A 19707-nucleotide genomic window follows, 5' to 3' on the forward strand; every position below is an offset into this window, starting at 1 on the left:
CTGTCATTTAGCTCTAAAACCACATATAGAAACCATAGAAAGCAGATTAACTATGTAACTTTAACTTCACACAGTCTTTCATTTAGCTGCAGGAATTCTGAAACCATGTATAGAAACTAAAAACTGGATAAATTGTATGCAACTCTTTAACCTTTCACAATAACATTTACAAACACAAATTTGCTATCAAAAAAATCACAAATGTATTAGAAAAAATCACTAATTTATGAGAAAAAAAGTCACAAATTTAATAGAGAAAAAAATACAAATCTACCAGAAAAAAACTAATAAATTTACTGGAAAAAATTACAAATTTACAAGAAGAAAACTCACAAATTTATGAGATAAAAACTCTTTTGTAATTATAAGATTTTTTTTTCATTTCTAATTCATTACATTTATTAATTTTATTATTTGTTGCATTATTATAATGTTTATTTATTTATTTAACTTTTCATATTTTTATAATTATTGCATTTATTTCTAATTTATTACATTTAATCATTTTAAATATTTGTTTATTTATTTTACCTTACATTTTTTTTTACAATTATTACATTAATTTATTTATTTCTAATTTATTAAATTTAATCATTTTAAATATTTGTTTATTTATTTTACTTTAAATTTTTTTTACAATTATTACATCAATTTATTTATTTCTAATTTATCAAATTTAATCATTTTAAATGTTTATTTATTCTTGAAATTTTATTCATTTTAAATATTTGTATTTATTTATTTTACTTTGCTCCTGATTGAACCCAGCTGTGATTTAACACATTAAAGCTTTGTAACGTGACCTCAGGTGGGAGATTTCTGCAAACGAACAGAACCGACCAATCAGAATCATTAGCTGTGTTTCCACCTGTGTGACTGTCTCTCTGCAGCTCTGATGTACGCCAGCATCTTCGGCAACGTGTCGGCCATCATCCAGCGGCTCTACTCCGGCACGGCGCGCTACCACCTGCAGATGCTTCGAGTCAAAGAGTTCATCCGTTTCCACCAGATCCCCAATCCGCTCCGCCAGCGCCTGGAGGAGTACTTCCAGCACGCCTGGACCTACACCAACGGCATCGACATGAACATGGTACGAGAGGAGCTCGTCTCCTAGTAACGCCATGGAAACCAGATTTATTTATTATCCCAGCTGTTTGCTGTCTTCTTCTGCTGCTTCTCCTTTCTTTTCCCCCGATATCACTTGTTTCCACTGTGCTCCCCCCCCGCGGTGCAGCGATCTGTCCCGGCACAGTATATATATATATATACTGCTCTCCTTATTATTATTATACTAGTCACCTCGATGCTTCATGGTTCCTAATCCAGCTTGTCTTTTCCATGTCTGCCTCATGTCAAACGGGATGAAACCGGCACTCTGGTAAGAGCAGGAGGTACATGTGTCACTACTGTATTTATTTGAGTGTGTTATAGATCCTTCTAGACGTAATGTTTTATGTTATAGATCCTTCTAGGCGTAATGTTTTATGTTATAGATCCTTCTAGACATAATGTTTTGTTATAGATAGTTCTAGACTTAATGTTTTGTTATAGATAGTTCTAGACGTAATGTTTTGTTATAGATAGTTCTAGACATAATGTTTTATGTTATAGATAGTTCTAGACGTAATGTTTTATGTTATAGATCATTCTAGACGTAATGTTTTATGTTATAGATCCTTCTAGACGTAATGTTTTATGTTATAGATAGTTCTAGACGTAATGTTTTATGTTATAGATAGTTCTAGACGTAATGTTTTATGTTTTAGATAGTTCTAGACGTAATGTTTTATGTTATAGATAGTTCTAGACGTAATGTTTTATGTTATAGATAATTCTAGACGTAATGTTTTATGTTTTAGATAGTTCTAGACGTAATGCTTTATGTTATAGATAGTTCTAGACGTAATGTTTTGTTATAGATAGTTCTAGACGTAATGTTTTGTTGTAGATAGTTCTAGACGTAATGTTTTATGTTATAGATAGTTCTAGACGTAATGTTTTATGTTATAGATCCTTCTAGACGTAATGTTTTATGTTATAGATAGTTCTAGACGTAATGTTTTATGTTATAGATAGTTCTAGACATAATGTTTTATGTTAGAGATCCTTCTAGACGTAATATTTTATGTTAGAGATCCTTCTAGACGTAATGTTTTATGTTAGAGATCCTTCTAGACGTAATGTTTTATGTTAGAGATCCTTCTAGACGTAATGTTTTATGTTAGAGATCCTTCTAGACGTAATGTTTTATGTTAGACGTAATGTTTTATGTTATAGATCCTTCTAGACGTAATGTTTTATGTTATAGATCCTTCTAGATGTAATGTTTTATGTTATAGTTCCTTCTAGACGTAATGTTTTATGTTAGACGTAATGTTTTATGTTATAGATCCTTCTAGACGTAATGTTTTATGTTATAGATCCTTCTAGATGTAATGTTTTATGTTATAGTTCCTTCTAGACGTAATGTTTTATGTTAGACGTAATGTTTTATGTTAGAGATCCTTCTAGACGTAATGTTTTATGTTAGAGATCCTTCTAGACTTGGTGTTGTTGTTGTTGGTGTTGTTGGTCTCTCTGCAGCCTGAAGTCACACAACCACCTGACAAAACCCACAAAATATTACAACCCACAAATAATACACAGTTTCTATGAACTACTGCCTTGGTTTAGGGCAAAAAACGTCCTATAAAAGACGGTTTTAACCAGTTACTCGCCACCAATATTTGCTGTTTTTGAGGCTGTAGCAGGGTCAGTTTTTATGCTGATGACATGCAATTTAAGGCAAAAAACACATTGTTTTCCACCTATTGTGTGTACTTTATTCTCAACATTTAGACTTTATTCTTAAAATTTAGACTTTATTCTCAACATTTAGACTTTATTCTCAACAATTATTCTCGACATCTAGACTTTATTCACATCATTAAGACTTTATTCTCAACATTTAGACTTTATTCTCAAAATGTAGACTTTATTCCTAACATTTATTCTCAACATTTAGACTTTATTCTTAACATTTAGACTTTATTCACATCATTTAGCCTTTATTCTCAACATTTAGACTTTATTCTTAACATTTAGACTTTATTCGCATCATTTAGCCTTTATTCTCAACATTTAGACTTTATTCTTAACATTTAGACTTTATTTGCATCATTTAGCCTTTATTCTCAACATTTAGACTTTATTCTTAAAATTTAGACTTTATTCTCAACATTTATACTTTATTCGCATCATTAAGACTTTATTCTCAACATTTAGACTTTATTCTTAAAATGTAGACTTTATTCTCAACATTTAGACTTTAATCTCAAAATTTAGACTTTATTCTTAACATTTAGACTTTATTCTTAACATTTAGACTTTATTCGCATCATTAAGACTTTATTCTCAACATTAAGACGTTATTATTATTTAGACTTTATTCTCATTATTTAGACTTTATTCTAATCATTTAGACTTTATTTGCATCATGTAGACTTTATTCTCATAATAAAGACTTTATTCTCAACATTTAGACTTTATGAACAATTTTAAACATATTGACTCAACATTTATTATGAACATTTATTCTCAACATTTACTCTCAACAAATATTTTTTTTCTCAACAAATATCAACTTTTTTCTCAACATGTAATGTGTTTAATTAAAGCACTCAGCTTCTTAAAACAGCTAAAAATCAAGCAAAAAGCTTTGACCTTTGATTTAAGAGTCTTATAAACATTCTCCTGGATAAAACCAGTTCTCCAGGTCCGTTGTCGTGGTCTTTCCAGTGGTTTAGTGATCTCCGGCTGCCTGATACCAGTAAAGTAGTGGTGTTCCCAGATGTGCATGGTGTTGTTCCCTCAGTGTGAACTCATACTGTAAACATCACATGATATACAGTATCTGCTGTGCATGCAGAGACTCACACCACACTCACAGTCCCTCACATCTGTATGGAGGATCTGGATCTGGATCTGGATCTGGATAAGGATCAGGATCTGGATCTGGATAAGGATCAGGGATCAGGACTGGGGAGGAGGAGAGATCATCAGCAGGGAAAAGATTCATTATGCACAAAGAGGAAAAAGACGAAATGATGGGAATAAAGTCAAAGTTTCAACTTTATTCTCAACATTTATTGACATTTATTCTCAACATTTTGATTATATTCTCAACATTTATTCTCAAGATTCTTAAAATGTATTCTCAATGTTTATTCTCAACATTTATTCTGAACATTTCGACTTTATTCTCAACATTTTTTCTCAACATTTATTCTCAACGTTTATTCTCTAAATTTCAACATTTATTCCCCAAAATTTCGACTTTATTCTCAACATTTCAGTCTTCACAAATATCGACTTCATTCTAGTAATTTCGACATTTTTCTCAACATTTCAACTTTATTCTCAACATTTATTCTCAACATTTATAAGGATTCATTTTCAACATTTATCCTCAACAAATATCAAGTTTATTCTCAACATTTAGACTTTTTTTCTCAACATTTATTCTCAACATTTCGACTTTATTCTCAACATTTTTTCTCAACATTTATTCTCAACGTTTATTCTCTACATTTCAACATTTATTCCCCAAAATTTCGACTTTATTCTCAACATTTCAGTCTTAACAAATATCGACTTCATTCTAGTAATTTCGACATTTTCTCAACATTTCAACTTTATTCTCAACATTTATTCTCAACATTTATAAGGATTCATTTTCAACATTTATCCTCAACAAATATCGATTTTATTCTCAACATTTAGACTTTTTTTCTCAACATTTATTATTTATTCTCAACATTTGTTCTAGACATTTTGACTTTATTCTCAGCATTTCAGCTTTATTCTCAGTATTAATTCTCAACATTTATTCTCCACATTTTAACTTCATTCTGGTCGATTTGACTTTTTTTTCGACCTGCATAATGAATAGTTTTCCTGCTCATTCTTTGTCCTCCTCCCTGCTCCTGATCCTGATCCTGCTCCTGATCCTGATCCTGATCCTGTTCCTGATCCTGATCCTGATCCTGCTCCTGCTCCTGCTCCTGATCCTGATCCTGATCCTGATCCAGCTCCATAGATTCGTGCTGCCTCTAGCCCCGTGGTTTTTTTTCGGAGAGTGAACCGTGGGAGGCTTGGCGGCTCCACCTGCGCTTGCCAAATGTTGTTCAGTCTTTCCTTTCCAAATCTGCTCATCAGTTTTTGTTCTGAGCAACAAAAAGCCTGTCAGAGCCAGAAAACGTCCCGTTTCTTCTCGCTGTGCTCGTGTCATTAGCACTCTACATGTCAATGATTAGATAACAAATGTGTTTCAACATTTAGACTTTATTCTCAACATTTATTCTCAACATTTAGACTTTATTCTCAACATTTATTCTCAATATTTAGACTTTATTCTCAACATTTAGACTTTATTCTCAACATTTATTCTCAACATTTAGACTTTATTCTCAATATTTATTCTCAATATTTAGACTTTATTCTCAACATTTATTCTCAACATTTATTAACATTTAGACTTTATTCTCAACATTTATTCTCAACATTTATTAATATTTATCCTCAACATTTATTCTTAACATTAAGACTTTGTCAACATTTATTCTCAACATTTATTAACATTTATTCTCAACATTTATTCTTAACATTTAGACTTTATTGTCAACATTTATTCTCAACATTTATTAACATTTATTCTCAACAAATATCGTCTTTATTCTCAACGTTTCAACTTTATTCTCAACGTTTCAACTTCAACATTTATTAACAATTATTTTCAACATTTATTCTCAAAATGTATTAATAGTTAGACTTTATTGCCAACATTTATTCTAGACATTTCGACTTTATTCTCAATATTTATCAACATTTAGACTTTATTCTCAACATTTATTAACATTTATTCTCAACAAATATCAACATTTATTCTCAACATTTAGACTTTATTGTGAACATTGTGTCATTAGCACTCAGTGTGTCAATGATGGGATCAGAAGTGTGTTTCCTTGTTTCTCGTGTGTTTTTTCTGCTTTAAAGTGTAAAAACAACAACATGTGGTCCTTCACAGTGTTTGTCACTGCTCACTCTCTCTTTGTCTTTCAAAGGGTAAGTCTGATAAATCTACTTCTATACGTCAGAAATTAACTCTCGGTGTATTTAAGCAGACTCTCGGAGGATTGACCTGTCAAGATTGGGTCAAGTGTTAACATTTCTATCAGTTATTTATGATATTTTAATGTTTGTAGAGTGTTGAGGAACGTTTCATAGAGTGACTTTAATGAAACAAGATTGATTCTGTTGCTTTTTGGTCTCATCTCAGCACATAAAGTAACAAAACGGCAGTGAGACGCTTAGAATAAAAAATGTGCAACCCCGATTCCAAAAAGATGCAGATTGCAATAATTTGCTCTTCCTTTTTGACCCACATTCAACTGAAAACTATACAAGAATAATATATATTTTATGTTTTAGCTCATCAGCAATATGGATTTTTGTACGTATTTGAATTTGATGTCATCAACATCTTCAGAAAAATAACCCAGACTGAAGGAAAAACCAGATAATCTTAATTTATGATTTATACACAAAGGAAATAACTTTCAAATAGAGTCCAAATCTTCCTTTTTAAACAGAAAGCAACACAATTAAATTCACCTCTTTTAACTGAACGGTGAAGAAAAGAGACAAAAACAAAACCAGCTGTCACACAATGAAATGTACAAAATAAATTATATAGAGAGGTTTAACACCTTTTAAACACAACTGAATACATTTATAAAGCAAGAACATTTTGACTTTATTCCAAACATTTATTCTCAACAAATATCAACTTTATTCTCAACATGTATTCTCAATATTTATTCTATACAAATATCAACTTTATTCTCAACATTTCGACTTTATTCTCAACATTTATTCTCAACATTTTGACTTTTTTCCCCAACATTTATTCTCAACAAATATCAACTTAATTCTCAACATTTATTCTCAACATTTATTCTCAGTATTTCAACTTTATTCTCAACATTTATTCTCAACATTTTGACTTTATTCTCAACATTTATTCTAAATATTTAAACTTTATTCTCAACATTTATTCTGAATATTTAAACTTTATTCTCAACATTTATTCTCAATATTTTGACTTTATTCTCAACATTTATTCTAAATATTTAAACTTTATCCCAAACATTTATTCTCAATATTTCTCAACATTTATTCTAGACATTTTTTACTTTTTTCTCCATTTATTCTCAAGACATTTTTACTTTAGTCTCAAGAAATTTAGAATTTTCTCAACATTACGACTTTATTCTCAACATTTATTCTCAACATTTATTCTCACCATTTCAAAACAGAACATTTTGAACATATGTGTTATATATAACATAAATAGATATAACATATATAGAACATATATGTGTTGCCTTTGTACAGTTTTCAGTTAAATATTTGTCCAAAAGTGATGCAGCAAACAGTCACACACTGAGTTTTACTCGCATATCGGAGAGTGTTTCTCTAGTTTGGAGTCGGGGTTGTTTCACAACGAGAGAAAGAGAAATCCTCAACCTGTTTCTTCACTCTGTGGTGTCGCTGATCTGCAGCTTCTCACTTTCTGAATGTTCTGTCTTGTGTCTCATCTGCTGCTGAAGATGCTCAGTGAATCAGACAATCAGGCTCTTTCTGCTGCACTAGAAACAGTAGAAACAGTAGAAAAGGTTTCGAGAAGAAGGAAAGAACACACGTGGCAATTGTATCAAATTTAACTGAATAAATTGACCTGAAAACTCACAATCCGTCTATCATTCCTTCTTTCTATTTTCAATTGGCAATCAAAATCAAATAATGAAAAACTGACTGGTTATTTTGTTATTTGTTAAATATTAATTAAAACTTAAAAAATTAATAAAACAAAAAAACTAACAAAATGCTTGTTTTTTCATATTTCAATATCAGGCTCAGTTCATATATTTAATTGTTTGGGTTTACGTGACCCGGAAATTTGACGTCTGTGAAGTTCTGTGAATATCATGGAATTAATCTTATTTCCATATTTATCTGGTATTGAGCCTGTTTGTGTAACACTTTATTTACGTCGACACAACAAATACATTTTCCGCACAACGCAATTTAAATATTTCACGTGTTGTGTTGATGTAATGTTAATATTTCATCTCCTCTCTGCTGGTTTTAAGAGTTTTATACCGGGAAAAAAAAAAGCAAGAAGAATGACAGTAAAGTATTTCTCCTTAATGTCAGCTCGCTCTGAGCACTTTACATGAATTTACCGTAAATATCACAATACGGGCGCACTACATAATATTTTTTTATTATTATTATTATTATTATTGTTATTATTGTTATTATTATCATTGTTATATTATTATTGTTATTGTTAGTTATTATTATTATTGTTGTTGTTATTATATTATTGTTGTTAATTTTATTATTATTATTATTTATTATTTATTATTTCTTAATTATTAATTATCAATTATTATTTATTTTTTATTATTTTTTATTATTATTGTTATTATCATTGTTATTATTATTATTGTTGTTGTTGTTGTTATTGTTATTATTATTGTTGTTATAATTATTATTATTATTATTATTATATATTATTATTATCATTATTATTATTATTATTATTATTATTATTATTATTATCATTATTATTATTATTATTATTATTATTGTGTATTATTATTATTATTATTATCATTTATTATTATTATTATTATTATTATTATTATTATTATTATTATTATTATTATATAGGGACAGCTGGTTTGACTATGAGATGAGAATGAGGCTCACTGACCAACAGTCAAACTTCCGGCTCACATAAACCCAAACAATTAAATATTAAAATCAAATTAATTCCTGGTGCACGTTTTTCCATTTCATATTTTCGATCCGAGCCTAATACTAAAATATGAAAAAACAAGCATTTTTTTCCCCGTTTTTTCTTTTATAATAGAAAACAAATAACAAAATAACCAGTCAATTTTTCATTATTTGACCTTTGGTTGCTAATGTAAAATATAAAGAAGGAATGACAGACGGATTCCTCGCCCCCCAAATTAAAACCTCCCGTCTCACCATGAAGCCGTGCATGTCCTCCTGGTGTCCTCCTGGTGTCCTGCAGCTGCTGACGTGTCTCTTGACGTGTCCTCTCAGGTCCTGAAGGGTTTCCCCGAGTGCCTGCAGGCGGATATCTGCCTCCACCTCAACAAGAACCTGCTGCAGGGCTGCAAGGCCTTCCAGGGGGCCACCAAGGGCTGCCTGAGGGCCCTCGCCATGAGGTTCAAGACCACGCACGCCCCGCCCGGAGACACGCTGGTGCACGGCGGCGACGTGCTCACCGCGCTCTACTTCGTGTCCCGCGGCTCCATCGAGATCCTCAAAGACGACGTGGTGGTCGCCATCCTGGGTGGGTCCGCTGCACGATGCTGCTGCACGCTGCAGGATTTTAGCTAAATGAGTTTAATGGGAGCAATTCATGAAACTTTCTAATAGTCTAGACGGATTTCAGAAAAGTGTGTCTGTTTTATGCATATATATATATATGCAAAATACCAACTGGAACATTTAAAAGTGATATTGATTGAATATTTATGTCGGCCTTAAAAAAATGACACAAATTATGCTTAATTTCACCTTAAAAGTTGGTATTTTGCATTTATATATATACATTTTATATACATAAAAAAGCCACTGAGCCTCCACTATATCCTTGCTCTGACCCTAGACTATAGATCCAGAAACTTAATTTCCTCATCTTTGATTGCCTACTTACAAAAAAGCTAAGGGGGAATGGTCCAACGACCAACGGCCGCCATTTTGATATGCAAATGAGAAGGTCCAAAACTCAAAATTTCGCTTGGGAACCATTTTTTTTGGACTCAGCACCCTTGAAATAAGTAAAGTAGGCCGGTTCCTGACTTGTACCCATAAATGCTCCTCACTTTCACTTTTTGGACAATTCCGTCTAGACTATAATGTGAAGAAGGCTGGATTAATAAGTCGAAAATTCCTCGTTGAATCTTATTTTGAAGTCTTGAAATCTTTTTTTTGTGTAGTTTTATTGCATTTATTAACATTTATTCTATTTTTTAAACTTTATTCTCAAATTTATTCTCAATATTTTAACTTTCTTCAAACGTTCAGCTGCTCATTGATTAGTTTAGTGCTGCTGCAGAGTTTCAGGTGTGCTCCATCCTCTCCATCCTCCTCCTCCTCCTCCTCCTCTCCTCCTGCAGGTGTTTCCTGCTCCTTCTTTATTATTCTCTCTATTAATGACTGTGTTCATGCAGTCGATATGTTGTGGAGACACATTCAGGTCGTGATGAACCAGAATCAGCAGCTTTTAGAAGTTGTAGGTTAAAACAGATCTGCTCCTCCTCTTCCTCCTCCTCCTCCTCCTCCTCCTCTCGACCAGGAGAAATGCTGACTCCAACACTTTAACACATGTGGAACCACACAGTGATGGTGTGGCTGCAGCGTTAACTGGGTGAAATCATGAATTATCTCCTGGATCGATGCTGAGAACAAGATGAATGTGACCTGCTGCAAACACACACACACACACACACACACACACACACAGCAGCTTTAAAACCAGCGCATCGTTCATTGAGAATCTATAAAACTTTATAGATTTTTTTCTAACCAAACAAATCTGTGCAAACTCTAATAATCTGCAGAAATGCATCAATGTGGACGATTTAATGCACGTTATCAGTTAAAAACCTTCAAACTCATCAGCCTCAAGTGGCTTTTAGAAATAGTTAAAACTAACAGAGTTGAGTTTTAACCCAAAATGACCCAAAAAAGAAACAATATGACCAAAAAAAGACACAAAATGACTAAAAAAAGATGCAAAATGACCAAAAAAGGAAACAAACTGACCAAAAAAAAGACACAAAATTACAAAAAAAACACAAAATGAACAAAAAAAAGACACAAAATGACCAAAAGACACAAAATGACCAAAAACGACACAAATTGACCACAAAATGACAAAAAAAAGACACAAAATTACCCAAAAAAGAAACAATATGACCAAAAAAAGACACAAAATGACTAAAAAAAGATGCAAAATTACCAAAAAAGGAAACAAACTGACCAAAAAAAAGACACAAAATGACAAAAAAAAACACAAAATGAACAAAAAAAGACATTAAGTGACCAAAAAGACTAAAACACATTAACACATGAACACTTTAACACAGTGGAGACAGAGCTGACTTCCAAAATGATTTGGTGACCCCCAGAAATCATCTCAAGACCCCAATTGGGGTCCCGACCCCAAGGTTGAGAATAGCTGCTGTAGACCACCAGAGTCCCTGCTGAACTTGTGTGTCCCTCCTGGACCAGCTCACAGTTCTTGTGTTTCCCTCCTGGATCAGCTGACAGTTCTGGTGTTTCCCTCCAGGTAAGAACGACATCTTCGGCGAGATGATCCACCTGTTCACCAAGCCGGGGAAGTCGTGTGCGGACGTCCGGGCGCTGAGCTACTGCGACCTGCACACCATCCAGAGGGAGGAGATCCTGGAGGTGCTCGACATGTACCCCGAGTTCGCCGACCACTTCCTGACCAACCTGGAGCTGACCTTTGACCTGCGGGATGAGAAAGTAGTCAAGGTAATCCCTGTCTCTAACTGCAGCTATTTAAGAATCAGTGGAAATCTGTGTTTCACATTGGAATGAATGGGAGAGTGACCTGAAGAGAGCTCAGAAACACCTCACTTTGAGGCTGGGCCAGGTCGCTATACCAAAGACACAAAATTACCCAAAAAAGACACAAAATTACTATTAAAAAGACACAAAATGACAGAAAAAAACAAAATTACTTAAAAAAGACACAAAATTACAAAAAAAGACACAATGACCAAAAAAGACACAGAAATACTGAAAAAAACATTAAATTACTTAAAAAAGACACAAAATTATTGGAAAAAGACACAAAATAACAAAAAAAGACACAAAATTTCAAAAAAAGACACAATGACCCAAAAAAGACACAAAATTACAAAAAACACAACACAACAATACAAAATTACTAATAAAAAGACACAAGATGACAGAAAAAAACTAAATTACTTAAAAGAGACACAAAATTACAAAAAAAAGACACAATGACCCCAAAAAAGGCACAAAATGACAGAAAAAGCTACAAAAATACCAAAAAAAGATACAAAAATACCAAAAAAAGACACAAAATTATTTTAAAAAGACACAAAATTACATTACATAACATTTCCACTTCTTCACTGCAGATAATAAACTTTCATATCAAGGTGGGGGCCACAAAATATCATCACGAGGGCCACAATTGGCCGTCATACTTTTTATTATTTTTCTTCTCCTTCCCTGTGAGTTTAATGTACACCAAGGATAATTAATCAAAACCTGAGGAATGATCAGTAATAGTGTGTTTGTGTGTATTTTTCATACTAGAGAGCTGGAGCATCCAGAGGATAAATGGCTTTACACACTAGAGTCACTATAAGGAGATTATTTATTTTTAGCAGACAACACAACAAAAACAAAATGCATTTCTTGCAGAAAATAAAAACAAGCTTGTTGCAGCAGCTCGTTCTAGTTCTCTTTATGTTATTTTATTGATGCTGCTTTCTATTTTTGCTGCTGTAACACTGAAAATGATCCTGTTGTGGGACTAATAAAGGAATATCTGAGCTTAGTTTGGAATCACGTCATGGATTTTTCTCTGCTGTTCCTCAGGTTCTTGGTGTTTTTGACCATTTTTCATCAATTCTTGAGTAGAAAATTTGATCAATTTAGCAGCAAACCAACAAATTGTAAGACTTATGAGAGATAATTGAGCATTGGAGAGGTATATCATAATGTTCTAAACCCTTTTAATCCACTTTAATGATTTATTTTAATAAATTAACACTTTTATGGAATATTTATGACTATAACCTCTGTACATGCAGCTAATTTGCAGCTTTCAGATGATGCACACCACTTTCTTCTTCTTTTCACCTTCTATCTCCCCCTAAAACCTCTGTCCCCGTCCTCCTCCACACCTGCTGCTGCTGCAGGAAACTGAGCGTTTAACTGAAACGGTTGCTCTCGTTTCCTTTAACTAAGCAACAGAAACGATGCTCGTCTTGTTGTTTCTCCTGTTTTTTTGCAGTAATGTGATCAGAAGCTCCTGGTGTCTCCTTCTGTCTGCGTCTCCTCTTTCCTCCTCTCTGAATAAATAACAGGAGGTCGAGACAAAGTGCGCTCCTCGCTCCGTTTTAGAGGATAATTAAAACTCTTGTTCACATAATGCCACGGGCCTCCACCACATTCACTTCATCATAATTACAGCCTCCATCATGTCCAGCCCTCCCTCTCTCCTCTAATATCTCTATCTATCTCTCTCTCTCTCGTCTTCCACATTAAAGGAAATGTCTAAATTAGCTTTTATTCCCAGAAACACGGATCATCTGAGGCATTAAAGACAACTAGAAAATTCCCGTTATATTACCCGTCATTATCTTTTTTATTCAGATTTAATTACTTGGAGGAAGTACTTATACTCATGAGTTTCCTGCCAAGACACAAAGTGACCTCTCAGGCTTTTATTCCACTAAACTGTGGAGATATAGCTACTTTGTGGGGCTTTTATTTTGAAGGCCTATCTCAACAGCCCAGCTGGAAAGCTGAGACTCTTGTGGATTCAATGAGCCCAATTTTCTTCATTTTTTGATGATGTTAGTCCTCATAGTAGCGTTTTTATTGCAGTGAGTCTGTATCTTTATACCAATCATGCCGTTTTAGGCAGAAGAAAACATGCAGTTTTAGATATTTTAGATATTTATGATAATTAAATGCAAATTTAGGACAGAACCCATGCAGTGTTTCTCCTGCAGTAAATGTGTTATTGTGTCTTGTGTGTGAGTCTTTGTGCATCCTGGGGTCCTAAACATTCTGTGAGCTGCAGAAATCTGGAGACTAAACTCTGTGCAGGAACTCTGGCTTCTCTTCTCTGTTTCGTCTGATACTTTATTAAATATTCAGGCTGTTTTAAGGAAAAGAAAAGATACAATGACCAAAAAAAGACACAAAATTACTAAAAAAAAAGACACAATGACCAAAAAAGACACAAAAATTACTGAAAAAACATTAAATTACTTTTAAAAAAAAAGACCCAAATATTTTTTTAAACTAAATTACTTAAAACAGACACAAAATGACAGAAAAAAACTAAATTACTTAAAAAAAGACACAAAATGACAGAAAAAAGACACAAAATTACAAAGGAAGACACAATGACCAAAAAAAGACATAAAAATGACTGAAAAAACATTAAATTACTTAAGAAAGACAGAAAAATTATTAGAAACAGACACAAAAATACCAAAAAAAGACACAAAATTACAAAAAAAGACACAAAATGACCCAAAAAAAGAAACAAAATTACAAAAAAAAAAGACACAATGACCAAAAAAGACACAAAATGACAGAAAAAGTGTGACATGCCCACTTTATGCACTTTATCAGAAGCTGTTTGCTGCAGAACCCATGCAGAGTTTCTGCTGCAGTAAAATGTGTTGTCGTGTCCTCTTGTGTGTGAGTCTTTGTGCGTCCTGGGGTCCTAACCAGTCTGAGAGCTGAAACAGAAGAGAAGCCAGGGTTCCTGCACAGAGTTTTGTCTCCCGATTTATGCAGCTCACAGACTGTTTAGGGACTTCAGGGTGCACAAATGTCCAAATACAGCAGGCGAAAAATAATAAAAAAATACGCTGCAGGAGAAAAACAGAATGATTTCCGTCCCAAATTTGCATCATCACACGCTGTAAAACTGAACTTGAACTGAACTGAATGTTCATGCTGCAAAACAGTTTTATGTCAAGAAGACAAAAACAGTGGAGTCAACTCAAACAAATCTTGCTTTTTGACTCAATATTTTAGGTTAAAATGACTATTTGCACAAATGTTTGTTGCACTGAAAAAAAACACAAAATTATTAAAAAATAGACACAAAATTACCCAAAAAAGACACAAAATTACCCAAAAAAAGACTCAAAATGACAAAAAAGACACAAAATGACAAAAAAAGACACTAAATTACTTTAAAAAAGACACAAAATTACCCAAAAAAAGACACAATTACTAAAGAAGACACAAAATTACTACAAAGAAGACACAAAATTACTACAAAGAAGACACAAAATTACTACAAAATAAGACACAAAATTACCCCAAAAAAGACACAAAATTACTAAAAAAGACACAAAATGATGCAGCTGCATCACACGCTGTAAAACTTGTTGTTTCAACTTAAACATTTGAATGTCCATGCTGTGAAACCGTTTTATGTCAAGAAGACAAAAACAGTGGAGTTAACTCAAACAAATCTTGCTTTTTGACTCAATATTTTAGGTTAAAATGACTATTTGCACAAATGTTTGTTGCACTGAAAAGGAAAAATTAGTGATAATGACAAACAAGCAACACTGGGTTTTACATGCACGTTAAGAAAATTAGTCTCTCAGCTTTCCACTCAGACGTGTCTCAACTTAATATTATAGAGAGTAATATTATTATGAATAATAATGTAACACAGCTGTTCTCCTCACAGACGAGTCCTCCAGCTGCTGACTCTAACGGGGACGACTTGGCGAGTCGGAGACGAGTCTCCTACAGAAGGAAAAGCTCCACAGGTCAGCCTTTAAATCATTAAATCATCATCCACACCATATAAAAATGTCTCTGACATAATTATCTATGTTGTTTCTGTTGCATTGATCATCTTTGCACCTTCCTGACTGGCTGCAGGGATTCATAACTCATAATAAAGCTGTTTTATGTTGTCATGCTCTGCTGACTCGTCACTCTTCTGGCCTGTCGGGTCACAAGTCATAAACAGCAATGCAGCTTCATAAAGGATGAAAACAGCCTCAGCTGGTCTCCTGCAGGACATATTTCACCTCCTGACAGTAATCTGCTTCTGCTGCTGCTTTCTCTTCACGCTCCGTCACCTTTCTCTGCACACAACTCCTGAAACGCTCCTTTTTCTGATCGATCAGAAGCTTTGAAGGAGTGTCTGAACTCTGCAGAGTGAACTTAGTTGACTTATTTTCTTGCAGCTTGCAGAACTTGTCTAGTTTGTTGTCTGCTGCAGGTTGATGCTGGTTGTTGTGTTTGCAGAGCTGCAGATTGTCAGCTGCTGTTGACTGATTTCAGATCTTCTTGAGGATGTTGAACACAGTTTTTGCTTCTTGTTCTGCTGCAGCATCCTCAGCTATCACAATAAGCTAAAAACAAGCTTGTCTGCCTGTTACAGGACACATTGAGGCTTCTGTGTTGCTGTGCATTCAGGAAAACTTTTGCAAGATATAGTTTAACTTCATGTTCTGTCAGCTTTCTCTGCACGACGACAAGCAGCAGCTTTTAAAACGCTTGTTTTCTGGACAGAGTTTGGATAAACCAGATGTTTTGAAGGAGTGTCTGAACTCTGCAGAGTGAACTTAGTTGACTTATTTACTTGCAGAACTTGTCTAGTTTGTTGTGTGCTGCAGGTTGATGCTGGTTGTTGTTTGCAGAGTTGCAGATTGTGAGCTGCTGTTGAGTGATTATAGATCTTGCTGAGGATGTTAAACACTTTTCTTGCTTCTTGTTCTGCTGCAGCATCCTCAGATATCACACAAAGATAAAAAGAAGCTTATCTTGGACACACTGTGGCTTCTGTGCTGCTGTTTCTCACCAGATATATTTTAACTTCATGCTCTGTCAGCTTTCTCTGCAAGACGACAAGCAGAGAACTTTTAAAATGTTTGTTTTCTGAACAGAGTTTGGATCGATCAGATGTTTAAAGGAGAATCTGAACTCTGCAGAGTGAACTTTACTAGAGAAACATCTGAGACGTGTTTCTCTTTTCTTCTGCACTTCTAACATCAGTCCAGTCGAGTAAATGTCAGATTTCTCTATTTGTTGCAGTGGTTTTCTTCATCTTGGTTCAGTTTTTTAGGCTCATTCAGAGTCAGAATTGTTTTTATTGCCGTGTAAGAGTTTGCTGTGGTTTATTGGTGCAAAAGAACCAACAAAGTACTGAAACATAGATAAAGATTAAGGCAAGTGGATCAGACAAAAAGCCAACATGCAAAAAGCATATACAGTAGAAACAATGTGCACAAATATGGAATTATTGGCCGTGCAAGTTTACAGTATTAATATTTGCAATGTGCATTATAATGTTACATATAGAGGGTGCAGGGTTAAAATGATTCTAATGGTTTTAAATGGTTTAATTCTGGTTTTAAATGGTTTAATTCTGGTTTTAAATGGTTTTAAATGGTTTTATTCTGGTTTTAACTGGTTTTAAATTGTTTTATTCTGGTTTTAAGTGGTTTTATTCTGGTTTTTACTGGTTTTATTCTGGTTTTAACTGGAGCAGGAGTGTTGTGGGGGTCTCTGGCCATGTTCAGTGCAGTCTTTGATTATAAATCCAGATTTTTTTAGAGCCAGATCTTCAGTCAGACGGAGCCTGGCGTGTAATCTGACTTGTAACAGCCGGGAGACTCGGGACTTGCAGAGACGCAGCAACACTCAGCAGTTTGGCTCCGATTCAGGCTGAAATCTGTCCGGTCACCATGGTTACGGGTCGGTCAGAATCCAGTGTAAGACAGGAGGAGGACAGAGATCCTGCAGCAGAGACATGATGATAAAATCTCCTCTAACGTTGTTTGTCCTCACTTCAACCTGAAGCAAAACAATCTGAATCTGTTGTTTTATTCTGGTTTAAAATTGTTTTATTCTGGTTTTAAATTGTTTTATTCTGGTTTTAAATGGTTTTAATTGGTTTCATTCTGGATTTAAATTGTTTTAACTGGTTTTATTCTGGTTTTAAATGGTTTTAAATGGTTTTATTCTGGTTTTAAATTGTTTTATTCTGGTTTTAAATTGTTTTAATTGGTTTCATTCTGGATTTAAATTGTTTTAAATGGTTTTATTCTGGTTTTAAATGGTTTTATTCTGGTTTTAAGTGGTTTTATTCTGGTTTTAAATAGTTTTAACTAGTTTTATTCTGTTTTTTTGTGGTTTTAAGAGGTTTTATTCTGGTTTTAAATGGTTTTAAGTGGTTTTATTCTGGTTTTATTCTGGTTTTAACTGGAGCAGGAGCATTGTGGGGCTCTCTGGCCATGTTCAGTGCAGATTTTGACAATAAACCCAGATTTTTTTAGACTTGCAGGAACGCAGTTTGGCTCCGATTCAGGCTAAAATCTGGCCGGTCACCATGGTTACGGGTCGGTCAGAATCCAGTGTAAGACAGGAGGAGGACAGAGATCCTGCAGCAGAGACATGATGATAAAATCTCCTCTAACGTTGTTTGTCCTCAGTTCAACCTGAAGCAAAACAATCTGAATCTGTTGTCGGAGGTAATGAGAGCGCCGCGGCGTCTCCAGAGGAGGTCTGGAGGAGCAGCCATGCTCCCCTGGTGCTCCTCCTCATTAACATCTCTCCCTGTAGGCTCCCACAACAAGGAGCCAGCCGCCTCCTACTGCGACAGCAAGCCGGCACGCCACATCTACGCCTCCTCCTCCAACGCCGCCGCCACGGAGGACAGGAGGGAGTCAGCCGAGGAGGGGGAGGACGAGGAGGAGGACGAGGAGGAAGAGGAGGAGGAGGGCAGGGAGGAGGAGGAGGAGCAGAGGCCCTTGTGTTCTGGTGTGCAGGGCTACCCGGTGGTTAGGGACCACGCCGTGGGCCTCAGCAGCGCCGCAGACACACAAGCTGCAGACAACACAGCGCCGTACAAAGGTGACGACACACACACACACACACACACACACCTGACACACACACACACACACACAGAGCTCCCAGCAGCCTCAGTGACGAGTTAAAATAAGATGCTTCCAAATAATCAGCAGTCAAATCCAGATCTGTCTGTTTGTGCCCACACAAAAAAAGGCAAGACTCGAGAAAAAAACATGTTTTTTAGCCTGTTTTTCTCCCGTAACACGTCTTCTTTCAGAATAGTGGAAAGAAAACATCCAAAACAAACATTTCTGTGTATTTTTGACTATATTTAGTAGATTTTATTATGTGTTTTACATGTTCTATATTATAATATATATTGTATATATATTATACAATATTCAATCTTCAAATTGTCATTTCCATTAAGAATGTACAAAAATCTTTAAAAGCCGTTTTCTCAAAATGAGTTTTTTCTAATAAATCTCAACTTAGTTGTATTCCTAACTTTCATGAACTTTTGTCACATGAGATATGTTCTGGCAGCTTTGTGTAATTAAAGAGCAGCAGCAACCGCAGATTGGCTGATTTTATAATGTTTGTTTACACAAATAAGTATTTTCAGTAACGTGTGTTTCAGTCTTTAGAAAATATGATTGTTGGCAAGTTACTGCAGGCAGAAAAGTGGAAAGACAACACACAAACCAAACATTTCTGTGTATATTTGACTATCTTAGTAAACAAAAAAATGTCTTCAATGCAGTACTCTAGAGGCACAAACATAGATATCCTAATATCCTTCTATAAAAAACTTTGATTCTAATATATCAACAACATAAAATAATAAGTTTGAAATTTTCTTTATCCATTGTGAAGATTTTTAAATTATTTGATGCTCCGTGAATGAATGAATGAATGAATCAGGAAAAGTCACCAAATCTAAGATTAAAATAGTGATATTCTCTCAAAATCACTTCATTCTACATG

General features: G+C 34.3%; 1 protein-coding gene across 1 annotated transcript in view; it reads left to right on the plus strand.

Annotated features, from left to right (window-relative positions):
* The window catches only part of LOC131962737 (potassium voltage-gated channel subfamily H member 7-like), a 111099-nt gene that overhangs the window by 82431 nt on the left and 8961 nt on the right, over nucleotides 1-19707 (plus strand). Inside the window, exons 10-15 of the mRNA XM_059327787.1 lie at nucleotides 891-1090; nucleotides 1389-1391; nucleotides 9181-9433; nucleotides 11438-11646; nucleotides 15602-15683; nucleotides 18490-18780. Coding sequence (XP_059183770.1) covers nucleotides 891-1090; nucleotides 1389-1391; nucleotides 9181-9433; nucleotides 11438-11646; nucleotides 15602-15683; nucleotides 18490-18780 — 1038 coding nt within the window. The remainder of the gene's footprint in view (nucleotides 1-890; nucleotides 1091-1388; nucleotides 1392-9180; nucleotides 9434-11437; nucleotides 11647-15601; nucleotides 15684-18489; nucleotides 18781-19707) is intronic.

Source organism: Centropristis striata, chromosome 24, assembly GCF_030273125.1.
Source record: "Centropristis striata isolate RG_2023a ecotype Rhode Island chromosome 24, C.striata_1.0, whole genome shotgun sequence".
NCBI classification, from domain to species: domain Eukaryota; kingdom Metazoa; phylum Chordata; class Actinopteri; order Perciformes; family Serranidae; genus Centropristis; species Centropristis striata.